Source organism: Ciona robusta, chromosome 7, assembly GCF_009617815.1.
Source record: "Ciona robusta chromosome 7, ASM961781v2".
Lineage (NCBI taxonomy): Eukaryota > Metazoa > Chordata > Ascidiacea > Phlebobranchia > Cionidae > Ciona > Ciona robusta.
The window spans coordinates 4622717-4635227 of NC_143241.1; the positions used below are offsets into that span (position 1 = coordinate 4622717).

General features: G+C 33.2%; 3 protein-coding genes across 4 annotated transcripts; 1 reads left to right on the forward strand and 2 right to left on the reverse strand.

Moving 5' to 3' along the window:
* Positions 1 to 248: 248 nt before the first annotated feature.
* On the reverse strand, positions 249 to 4073 carry LOC149734000 (cilia- and flagella-associated protein 298-like). Its single transcript, XM_089880735.1, has 7 exons — positions 3884 to 4073; positions 3183 to 3367; positions 2134 to 2239; positions 1792 to 1921; positions 1297 to 1447; positions 895 to 1130; positions 249 to 640 (listed from the first exon to the last, which is right to left on the reverse strand). The coding sequence occupies exons 2-7, from the start codon at positions 3319 to 3321 to the stop codon at positions 521 to 523; spliced, it is 882 nt and encodes a 293-aa protein (XP_089736861.1). The 5' UTR covers positions 3322 to 3367; positions 3884 to 4073; the 3' UTR covers positions 249 to 520.
* LOC149734001 (spermatogenesis-associated serine-rich protein 1-like) lies at positions 3586 to 7399 on the forward strand. Its single transcript, XM_089880742.1, has 5 exons — positions 3586 to 3867; positions 5316 to 5458; positions 5616 to 6017; positions 6321 to 6383; positions 6839 to 7399. Exons 2-5 carry the CDS (start codon positions 5325 to 5327, stop codon positions 6960 to 6962), a joined length of 723 nt encoding a protein of 240 aa, XP_089736868.1. The 5' UTR covers positions 3586 to 3867; positions 5316 to 5324; the 3' UTR covers positions 6963 to 7399.
* LOC149734002 (dynein assembly factor with WD repeat domains 1-like) lies at positions 7392 to 12222 on the reverse strand. Of its 2 annotated transcripts, XM_089880728.1 has the most exons (9): positions 11540 to 12222; positions 11259 to 11423; positions 10730 to 10841; positions 10317 to 10439; positions 9890 to 10097; positions 9299 to 9508; positions 8854 to 8968; positions 8450 to 8605; positions 7392 to 8082 (listed from the first exon to the last, which is right to left on the reverse strand). In XM_089880728.1, the coding sequence occupies exons 1-9, from the start codon at positions 11577 to 11579 to the stop codon at positions 7964 to 7966; spliced, it is 1248 nt and encodes a 415-aa protein (XP_089736854.1). In that variant the 5' UTR covers positions 11580 to 12222; the 3' UTR covers positions 7392 to 7963. The 2 variants fall into 2 exon arrangements, with proteins under 2 accessions (XP_089736854.1, XP_089736855.1); XM_089880729.1 differs by lacking the exon at positions 8450 to 8605.
* Positions 12223 to 12511: the final 289 nt, after the last annotated feature.

A 12511-nucleotide genomic window follows, 5' to 3' on the forward strand; every position in this document is an offset into this window, starting at 1 on the left:
ATTTTGCCATCTAAATTTAGCAATACTATTCAAGGATATAAATAACAAATTATGTTATTAATTGTATGGTAAACCCTATTATCCACAACCACAATTCCTATTAATTTAATTGTTAACCATACTGTTTTAAATTCATATTTATAGTCATAACATTTCTGTGTATTAAATATATATATATATTCCATATTTTCCCATATATTAATAAATTTCTTGAACACAAAACAACTTTACAAACTAGGCCTACCATCTGAAGGTACCAGAGTCTAAAACTTTATTTTATCAAGAAAGTCAAACAAGAATCAGGTAAAAAATTAGCTTGCAAAAAACTTGTACAGAAATAAAGTTATTAAAATAAAGAATATTTTTAAACCTAAAAATTAAAACCATCATCATTTTTTAGGGGAACGAAATGTTTTAAATCACTGGGTGAAAGCGTTTAGATTAAAGCAGACACTTCCTTCTCAGACGCTAAAAAAATGCAAATGTGAATACATGGCTTGAAGTTTAGGTGATTACTTATTCACATATTCTTGCCAGGTCTCCAGGAAATGTTGTTTAGCCCTTGAAACTGTCGCTTTAACATGTTACTATCAGCCCATTGTGAGTTAAGATGATTGTCATCTTCAACCTCTTGTAGTTTCTAAAGATACAACTCACTAAGTGTACAGATTTGTGAAAAAGACTACCATAACATAGGGCAGTGATATATCAATCAGTAAACATAACTTTTTTCTAGTGGCTATGCCTCAACGCTAGACCTACTGTTATGTATTGTTATGCAACAAAATAAAGGTTTTACTGCAAAATATGATTAAATCTCAACATATAGTGACTAGCATTTAAACTAAAAGATAAAAGCTATTATGTTATTGGTTGTAAACTTAGAAAACTAACCTTCAGATCCTCCTGTCGTCGATAAGCTTGAAGCATCATTTGCTTTTTCTCATCTTCAGTTACCACGGGCTCTCTTCCAGGAGGACCGGTCCCTCTCTTCTGCAACTTCACCACAATCTTCGTTTTCTCATTCTTTCCAACATAATCGGACAACTTCTTATTAAGCTGCATCTCTTTTGCCGCCCACCATAAAGATCCTTGGTCAGCCGGTATTACACTTAGTGACGCTTGTGTTCCTGCAACATAAATTTAATTTAGTAAAGTAAATATCAGAAAAACCGGGATCTCAGGACAATGAATGCTCAACGCTGATACCATTATAAGAATGTGTGTTCTCGGGCAAAATGCATTCATTTGCATTTACCTGTAACTGACATCCTGACCACCAATAAATAAACGCACCTGATAAATCCTCCTCTCCATCAAACTCCATCTTTATTGGGTCATGAGGGGGAAGTCCCATGGGATAAACGATGGTAACGGCCCCCCGTAATTCATTTAAAGTGTCTTTGATTATTTCTTTTGTCATTACAGAGTTTGCATCAACAAGTTTCTATAACCAATGCAGTTAATTAATACATCAAATCTTTCACATACAGATGTTAGTATAAGTATACATGGATAAAGTTGTTGACATAGGTGTTACCAAACTGCTGTGGGTCGCAAATTGCAACTCATAATGCACAACTAGATATGCAGCAACAAACAACAAATGCGGAAACTTCTCGCAATTTATTGTTAAGTCATGATAGTTCAACAACAAACATAAACTGACACACAGTTTGGTCATCTCTGAACCTTGTTTTAAAATTGTCAGCAATTAAACAGTAACAACCTAAGAGACAGATTATATTTATAATTTTACCCAATAATGATGACAGGCAGTTTAATAATTACTTTGTTGATATTAGCTTTAGCTTCATTTATCGTTTTAATGAGAACTTCCGCCATCTTTGTACTTGGAGCTTGTCCATTTCTTCGTCCTATATCATCTTTACAAAAAGTAGCTCCACCACTTGGTATGCATCTGTATGGGTGAAAAAAAACAACTCGAGAGGAACTCACCATGGGTGAATATAGATACTGGAAAAGTAAATAGGCTGAAGTGGCCCAATGCATCAAAAGCATAAGCTGTATAAAAGAGAACACCCATGTTTTATCAATGTCCTGCCCTACCATGTGAGTATAAATAAGTTACATTCACATTTTAATACAACAATATCTCTTAAATATATGCACCTCTCTGCCCATTCATCCTTCAGTTTTAATTCAATAATTTGTTCATCCGTTAAACCCTGCATGTTATAAGGAAGAAGAGTTCCATGTTTTGCTAGATATTCCATTTCTAAAAAAAAAATGTTTTTTTTTATACCAATATTCTCCATTCTATATAGGTGGGTGAGGTCCTACAGCATGACACACCATTGGTTTCTTATTTGGGTCCAAGTTTCCCGATGATTCCAACAATAGAAATTCATTCAAATGTCAGTTGTTATTGATTTACCCTCGATTTTAGAAATGTTTTAAGTGTTTTATACCCATGGGACTATACAAAGAAGACGAAAAAAAAATTCTTCTTCTTTGTATAGTCCCTTGGGTATTGTAAAAAAATTGTAATTATTTAAATTAAAAAATACGGAAAAACGAACAAAACAGCACTACAAAGTGTTAATAAGTGTAAGACAAATTAATTAAATAATAAAAATACCTTTCTGAATACATAAAACACTAGTAAGAACATATTTCCCACATTAGGTCGGTTACATACACTCTTTCGTTGTGTCTACTGTCGTCGAGTCTGTGGTGTAACGGTTTGCGTGCGGTCGTAAACTCTCTTTGTTTCATTTTTACCGGGTTCGAGTCTCGCACAATGGAATACTTTTTTTATATTTTTTTTCAAGTTTTTTTTTTGTTTGACGAGTTAGGGGTTAGGAGTTAGTGTTAGGGGTTAGGGGCTAGGAGTTAGGGGTTTATATCTTATGTGTATAAACCGTGAAACTAACTGCTCCCCATAGAATAGAGAAACGAATTTGTCATCGCCTCCTAGCGGAAAAAATTTTCCGTATTCTCTGTATAGCTCCATGTGTTTTATACACTAGTTACAAAAATATACTCTTGGCTGGTAAAACAGATATACAAAGTGTATATTTGTTGTACTGTAGCATTGTAGCAAACTAAATGTCTGGTTTACTTTATAATTTGGGTAAAACTAGAACAAAAACTATTGCTATTCCTTATAGTAAAGTAAAACTGTTGATTGCTTTTGAACAAAAAAATTAACAGCAAACCTGAGCAAATCCTCTCAATTTTCAGCCTTCCATTATAAAGATGTAAAAGTTCATCAACTAATACAGATACATCGACCTGGACAGTTGTGTCGTACAAAAATTGACTTTGTTCTCCGTGTTTAACGTGAAGACGAACCATCTTCGTTTTTTACGGTTTATAAAAAAACGGTTTGCAGGTTTTAAAGCTGGAACACAGTGTTTCAGAAATTAGTATTGATTAAACAAACGTAACTCAGTTATCCTCGGATGATGGGGCAACGACAGTCGTTACATAATTTCTACGTTACAAACTTTATACAGTATAACATAACCTTTCTTAATGAAAGCCTACTTTGAATTTACCGGCTTTATAAAATTCCAGAATGTATTATGACTCGACTTTAAAAAATGATGATAAAAGTGTTGCCGAATAAATTCATCTTAAACTGATGACATTTTTTTCAATTGTTTTGCATCGTTAACCCTTTAATTTTTTTGTAAATTTTATAAAAATATGACAAAAATTATTGCAGAGTAAACAACATTGATGTTGGTAGCTGCAATATATATAAAAAAGTTATTAGTTTAACATATAACAATACAAGAAAAATACTGTCGTGCAGCACTATTGTTCTGCTTGAATGCGGTTGGCATAGCAACGGTGCAAAGCTTGTGATAAAGGCTTATTAAAAAAGAATTCTGCAAGGTATGTAAGTCATTACCTTTAAAACTATGTCGTGCAATAATTATGCTATTTGTTCTACGTATTAATCTGTTCTAAACTGTTGCTGCTGTTTTGCAATTGGCACCGGTTCCCGTTTACATAATAATCACTTCCTTTAACTATTTCCAAGTCTAATAAAATTTCTTAAGGTTTAGTGCAACAACTAGTTGCGCACTTATAAAAATATTTATGTTATTGTATGATAGAAGTACCTGAAACCTTTTATTTGATTATCTTTGAAATAATACCTACTGTTTGTGGGATGTTCCACACTACATCCTAGTTATAAAGAATAGAATATTACCATCTATATAGAACAAAGACAGTCACAAAATATATTTCTGTGCAGGAATAATTGTTGCACTCACAATAATCTGAGATTTTACATTGTAACACGCACCAGATCTTAATACATTATTACTATTGGTAACTATTTCGTGTGGCAGGCTACTGCCAGTACAAGCTATTGATAATAGAAAATCCAGTATAACAAATGTTGTTACACTAATAAAAATTAATATATTCGAAATTCAGGATTCATCATTATAAAGTGTTTAGGTATATCTGTGAAAAAATATTTAGTGTTTAAGGGGTTTTGTAACCATTTATTTGTTTTTTTACAATAAATATAAACCATATTATAGATTTGATTTAAATGTTTAGTGCACCAAACTGGGTACATTGTTAAATTTAATATATTTGAAATTTAAGTTTAACCACTTTTAAGTACTTTATTTAATATATATAAAGTAGGGCGGGGCAAGATGGGACACATTTTCATGCTATTTTCTTGTCCCACTTGGTAGTAAACAAAGAACATTCAAAGAATTGTACCACTGTATCTTCACAACTTTCATAGACCGTTGTTAGTTGTTTTAAACCTGATTCAGATATTTGGATAATATGTGCGAAAGGTGTCCTATCTTCCCCCGTCCTACTATATATATATAAAATAAAGTACTTAATATTGGTTGGACTATATCAAAAAATACATAGCATTTTTTCGGATTAGCAAGGTACAAATGAGCACTGAATGCAAAAAATCTATCTTTATTTCAACACAAATCCACTATACGACTTAGTCTAGTAGTATTTTGATAATACCAATATTGATTAGTTTAGCAAATGTTGCTAGACTTTCAAAGATTTAAAAGCGATTTTATTTGATGATACAAAATACCAAATAATTTTTATTAGTTTGTGTAAAACTATTTACAATTTGTGGGGTGTCCCACCATACATCAGTTATAATTGGGTAATATTTTACTTTTTTATTACGTATGAGTTTTCGTACTTCTTGAGTATAACTAAGTGTTTAGTTTAGTGCACACTCAATTTGGCCCAGGTCATGCTACCAGTGTGCATGCCCCTGGTGTCTGAATAGGTTTCATTCTCTACTTAGTTGCTTTTTTACTCCATGACATTCTTAGGTCAAAACCATGGGAGAGAATGACAATGTGAAGAAGGCACAGGTTAACAGGAAGGGAAGAGGGCGTTTGTATATTCCTCATGGAAGGGGGGAAGAAGCTGTGTACAAACCTCATACAGAACATATTAAAGTTTCATACACCCAGTAAATATCATAAGAAATGTTGTTGTTTTTGTAGATTATTGTAGTGTCAAACCCTGATATATACAAATGGTAGACGAAATGTAGACAAAACGGTGTTTAGGTTATGTCTACTAACAAAGATTTATATAAATTTAAATTATATTACTTCTACTTCCAGGTGTGGCCCAGACTGGAGTTCTCGCCTAAGATGGCTACCGTCACCAAAACCAAAGAAAGGCAAAGATCGTGAAACAACTTTCCACCCACCAATGAAATCCATTCGTCATTTTCCACACCAGCATAATGTTTCAACTGGCAAGGAATATAAGTTCTATCCTCCACATGGCATTCCTATTGTCTACGGCAAAGGAAAAGCAACATTGTTCAATGCCACACACAAAGCTTCCCAAATATCAAACACAGAGATTAGCGATACTTTAAGGTTTGGGTCGCATGGTCTTGTTACAGACCCAAGGAATAATATAACAGAAGTATCTCCTGGCGATAAACCGTACCAAGCTGCTGAATATTCAGTAGATTTTCATAAGTTTGGATCAACTAGGCCTGTTGTTAATTTTGGGTGAGTTGAATGGTGGTTTAGTTGATTCTATTTTATATGGTTCAGGTTTTTACCACAGGGCATCCAGGGGATATGAGATTAATGCTAAAGTTTACATATTACCTAGATATAGAATGATACTTTCGGATTGATGTTAAATTATCTGTTTTATATGGGCATAGTCCTGAAGTAAGGGAAGTAACTTAAGTGCCTTGATAATCACCCATTTATCCTCACATGGTGGGGCAACTGTAGAGTTATAAAATTGGTAATCTATATTTATAGGCTCTTATATAAATAATTACTCACCCTTATATATTACAGAGGTTTTCAACTTCAGAAAGAACAAACATTCATCCCAATGTCTGAAACAACGAAAACACAGACGTAAGTCCTTTTTATGTACCCTGTTCCTTAATAACCGCGTTAAAATATGTATATATCTCCAAATATTACTAGTGAAAATAAATTACTTACTTATTCTTCTTCTGGGGTGGATGCCTTGCCTAGTAACATTCTACAGTTAGTATTTAAAAGCTCTTGAACAGCATTATTGAGCAGGTAACCACTACGCTCAATAATGTTATGATTTTGAAAGAGATCTGGCAATTGTTTAATTTTGCAATCTTTAAACAATAAGATGTTTTTTCAGTATTAGAATTCATCAGACTACAACAGTATAGTATACTCATTATTCTTTCTGTTTTAGGTAATTTTTACTTTAGGAAGCCACTACTCCTGTAAATATGTATTTAACATTTATTCTTTACTACAATAATCACAGAGAAAAGTTCTTATTACTATTATGTTATGTGTAATGTTTTGTGTAATTGTTGCTTTAGGAAACCTTACCATGTAAAGGAAGAACAAAGAAAGAAAATTGCAGAAGTTGAAGTTGTGATTGGGTTGGAAGACTGGAGACCTGCTTCACCACTTATTGTTCCTGTTACTGATGTAAAAATGTAGCGTGAATAAAAAGTACAGCAAACATCACTGTAAGGTTGCTGAGAATATACAATTGCAACTGGGAACTATACACCCTTGCACTTTCTGTATTTAAAACCTGTATAATATTAAGCTCTGATAACTTCAAATACCTTGATGTAAAATAAATCTGATCTGAAGAAATTACATTAAAAACTGTTTTCACATCCTCCTTAACTATTCCCAAAATACTGTTTTTTAACATATATAGCACATTGTTGTGCAGAATACTGTCAAACACTAAGTTTTAATGACCATCTACCAATGGATAGTAAAAACTTATTATCTTATTCAGTGTTATTTTTTATAGTAGACCCATTTTTCTTAAATAACTGTGAAAAGCTAACTTAATAGTATTGGTATTCAACTGTATCCTATAAAAGGCTTTAGTGCTCGTTTAAATACAATAACTTATGTTTTGTCTGATAAAATTTAATTAAAAACCAAAGTATGAAGCAAGGCACATATACAGTATAGAAATACCAGGATACATAACACTTAGTACGAGACAACATAAACACACTAACTCAATCATTCACAGTAATCTGTTATATGAATTGTATCAATACAAATTTGTTGGAGTATGAATATTGGTAATAAAACATGTAATAGGACTTTTAGAAGTTTTAATACAGCAGTACCAAGCAGCATAATACACAAACATGAGTTATTAAGTTATGGAATGCAAAACAACATATTTGTATACAGTAATAGAAGCTTCTAAATCACTCCTTGTAATTTACTGTTGCATTTTGAATTCAACTTTTATTAAATTGCGAAATAAGTATGCAGCCCACTATGTCATATTTTCAGGTAATTTTTTTTCACGAAGCAGTGTTTTATGAACCAAGATTTATTTTAGTCAGAATTAAACCTAACACAAAAGGTAAATTGTTCCAATAGCAAGCATTTTAATAAATACATATGAACAAGCAATGCTTATATTAGTGTGGAAGCGTACATAGCTTTGCATATAATGTAAATCATCTCCAAATCCTGCATGTATTATCCTTACTACCTGTTAGTATGGTGTCACCTTCATAGTTAAACACACAGCTAAATATTTCATCTGTGTGGCCTTCAAACACTTGCAAGCATTCACCTGAGTTTAAAATACAATAATAAGCACAAAGTACTTGAAGAAGATAGGTATATGAGTTTATAGTCTGTGTGTAAATAAACAAAATTTTGGGTTCATGTTAGGCTTAAAAATGTATTAAATTTTCAAGATCTCGTGCTAAACAGTGGGAACAGAATACTTAACCACATATTCCCACAGTTAAGAATGTTGAGATAGTATCTGTTGAACATGTGAATAAACCTTTTTTGAGCGCAGCTATTAATAATGCATTGAACATAGCCTATATTCCTACAATATCCAGTTTACTGAAATAAACATGACATACTGGCAATTTGGTACAAACTAGATTACTAGTATATTATTTTAATTTTAAATTAGGACCACCCACCATTACTAACATCCCAAAGTCTTGCAGTTTTATCAGTTGAGCCCGTAAGTATACGCCGGCCTTGTGGATTAAAACATACTTTGGATACTTCCCCCTCATGCCCCTCAAACACATGAAGACACTTCTGCGTTCCTGCGTCGTATGTACGGGCTGTGCCTATAGTGGATGTTGTATTGTCAATTCTACTATTATTCTTGGTCAAAAGTGTCAAACTTTTATAAATGCTTGCCTTGCACCCTGTGTTTAGCACCTATGCCCATGGACCATAGCAATATGGCATATTTAAAAATGAGTGCACTAAGTTGTAATATGGTATGCAACAAAAGGCTGTGTTTTTTAAGGTTATTAAATTAGGTGTGCCACAATTGAACACAAAAGTGTCCAAGGAAAATATCCATATTTACCATCTGCTGATCCACTGACAATTTGTTGACCAGTGCTGTTGAAGCCGATATCAAACACTTCATCACTGTGGCCACGTAAGGTTCCAATGCATTGACCTGTCCTTATGTCCCATAACTGTTTAATAAAAAAGTAAAAAGAAGAGTTAGTAGTTATAAACTTTAAAATATGTTACTATATCATGTGGGTTAGGGCCTACATCATGGCATGCCACGAGACATGACAGTTAAGTCAGATTCGGCCAATTACCACAAGGCACCGACCTATTAGTGACCACTGGGTTGCAGTAATGTCAACTAAGTGTCTTGACGAAGGACACACACGCAGACGTCGATCGTTATCGCACTTGTTTTGGTTATGATTTAAGTGACTTAGACTAACCACTGATAAGGACAAGGTTCATATAATAAATACAACCAGTATTAGATATCAGTATACCACCCTCACCTTGCTTGACTTATCCATAGAAGCAGTTGCAATCAGTGAACAATCATAATTGAATTGTGCTGTAGATATCTCCCCTCTATGTCCAATCAGTGTGTTGGTTTGTTGCGCTGTATTCACATCCCATAACACCACAGTGTGGTCGAAACTACCAGTGAGCATCTGGTCACCTCGTGAGTTGAAAGCAAGTGAGATGATTTCACCAGAGTGGCCCTGAATGTTGTGTGTATTGTGTTATTTACACTAAAGGTACATTATATGCACATAAGTGTAAATATATATGCTTACAGAGTTACAGACTTTAAAAACTTTTACTGAGGCAAATTATATGCGCACAGATATTAAAACGCAATAAAAACAACAAACAAAGTTCTGGCGTATATGGACAATGTTACATCTTTTTGTGGCCACACACATTTCATTTAGGCTAAATGATCAATTAGATTCTTCTTCCAAGAACCTACTTAATTAAATAGAGAATCATTAACTTTGAAATATATTAAGTCAAATAAGCCTTCGACACTTATTTATCATAGTGTGGTTGGGTAACTTAAACAGTTATAACACAGTCACTAAAACAGAAGCCTTTCTTACTGATAACGTTGCGAGTTCATTTCCACTCTGTACATCCCATAACTTAGATGTGGCATCCATGGAACCAGTGGCTACTATGGTGCTTTGTGGGTTGAATGACAAACACACTATTTCAGCTGTGTGGCCTCGGTACGTAAAATAACATTGACCAGTTGTTGCGTTCCATAACTTACAAGTTTTATCAAAACTTCCAGTTGCTATCTTGTCTCTGGGAAAGCGTAAGGACTCAAATTTAGATGTTTATAAAGTAAAGAAATAAAATTGAATGTTTAACGCACCAACCTTAACACCTGATAAATTTGAAACAACTACAACTGAATTTAAAACAACCAAAACCGGTATAACTACAACTACAACAAACTTAAGCACATTGATCACCAGTATGTTAAAATGAAAACAGTCTCATTAGGTTTGAAAACAGACTTACCCATATGGATTATTAAAAGCAATGGCATACACCACATTACGATGACCTTCTAATGTTTGTAACTCATCCCCTGTAGCTGTGTCCCATATTTTACAAGTTCGATCATAACTTCCAGTGATAAAACTTAAAATAAAAGTAATGACACTTCTTATTAATCTTATTAAACATTTGTTTATTGCTATATTTTTTAAGAAATCATTAACAAATTTGTGGTAGTGTATTATAGTAGTGCAACATTAAACCTGATACATAATAACACAAATAACACATCTATCATAAAAATCTAAGATCATCTGCATAGGTTTATATCATTACAGCTTAAAATTGATTGCACTATACTGCCACATCAAAGTAGGTTGAGAAACCACTGTCTATACCACACTTAGAACATAAGCTCCACATCATATACTTACCACGAGCCAGACTTGTTAAAAGCAATATTTGTAAGCGGTAAGATATGGGCTCTTAAAACTTTAAACAAATAATATTGATGATCGACAATGTTGGATATTTTGTATTGCAACTCTGGAAATAGAAAGCATCATTTAGAACCAAAGAGCCATTGCTAAAACAATGTTATTTTAGTACACCAGTACCACCCACTAAAGATTTTTAACACTTTTTTATCAGAGCATTATACCCGTAGGAAAATTAGTAGGAACACATTATACCTGTATGAAAGTTAGTAGGCAATGAAAATGATGATCAGTAACATGAATGCAGTTTTTTACTAATCACAAAAACTTAAAAAAAATAATTACTAATTACAAAGCCCCACAGCCGTTTTTCCAATTTGGTGCACACTTTATTTTTATACGGACAAGTATTGGCATGCATATACATTGTCAAATAATCAATAAGGCTTATTTATCCTGGCATGGTGGGGAAACAACAGTGGGTATTTAGTATGGCCCAATATTTTTGTTTAAAAATTAAACCAACTTTTAATTAGATTTTGCACTTGGCCAATCCTGGCTTCAGTAATGAGAGGTTCTTTCTTCGATAAATCTTTCGCCAAAATCTCAGTGTTCATCTCGGGACTTAAATCCAGAAGATCGAGAGTCTTTGTCTTCATTTGCCCTCCTTGTTCATATTCAAGGATTATACCTGAATTTAGGAATTACAAATATAACAATGTGGTTGATTTTAAAAACACACTACTTTTTGGTGATATTTTAGTACCTTACGAAAAAAAATAAAATAGAAAGCATAGTTTCACATACCTGGCGGATAATATCGTAGTAAAAACCGCTTCAATCTCATCTCTTAGAAAAGTGAAATTAATATATAAAACGTCAAAATCCCAAAAACTGTACACAATAGCTTCTGTCGATACCGCTTTATATTGTTTCTATGCGTCAACTTTAAATGGTTAATTCGAGCGGTTTATTCGTATTTTTAAACCCTTCCAAATTAATGATCAGTTTCAATCAATGTTAATTCATATATTAAGTAATTAACAATGGTTTTATTTCTTTGAAAAATTATTTTGATCGAAAATTCTGATTATATAGATGAAATGTACTAGGTGCAAATAAAACGAAACACTTTCTTTCCGTTACAACCTAGAGTCCGTATACAGACATATGTATGCACATATGTATATAGGTATACACATGTACACAAGAATCGGATGATAAGTTAACTGACGTATGAAACAGCATCCTAAATTGTTTATTGTGCTTCTTAAGTGATCAACGACCGAACGACGAATAATGTTTACCCTCACTACGGTTTATCGACCGAGGTTGGTCGGTGACTCAATAGGCTGCAATTCTACAGAGTAAACGTGTTAAAACAATTGCGCACGAAATACAACTAGACCCCTGCTGTTTAAGTCTGCATTTACACCTCTCATAAGTTATTGAACTCAACATATGATGATGCTAATTTTTTATAACCACGGTAATAGCTCGACGACAAAAACTGTTGCAATATACACATACCATGATGAATGACCTCGTACTTCGGCCACGGTATTGGCCTAACTTGACCTACTTGCTGTTCTCAATTGATTCGGGTTATATGTGTTCAAACGTGATTCCTTTTACATTTAGTTTGATTAGCATTATCATGGTTTTATAGTACGTTTTAAATGTACAGGTCTAATTGTGCGCGATTAACTCTTCTGCAAAGCGTAATCGGAAAAAACGTTTTCTAGATTAGTGTCTATTTTAACTAGAAAGTCTATTTGG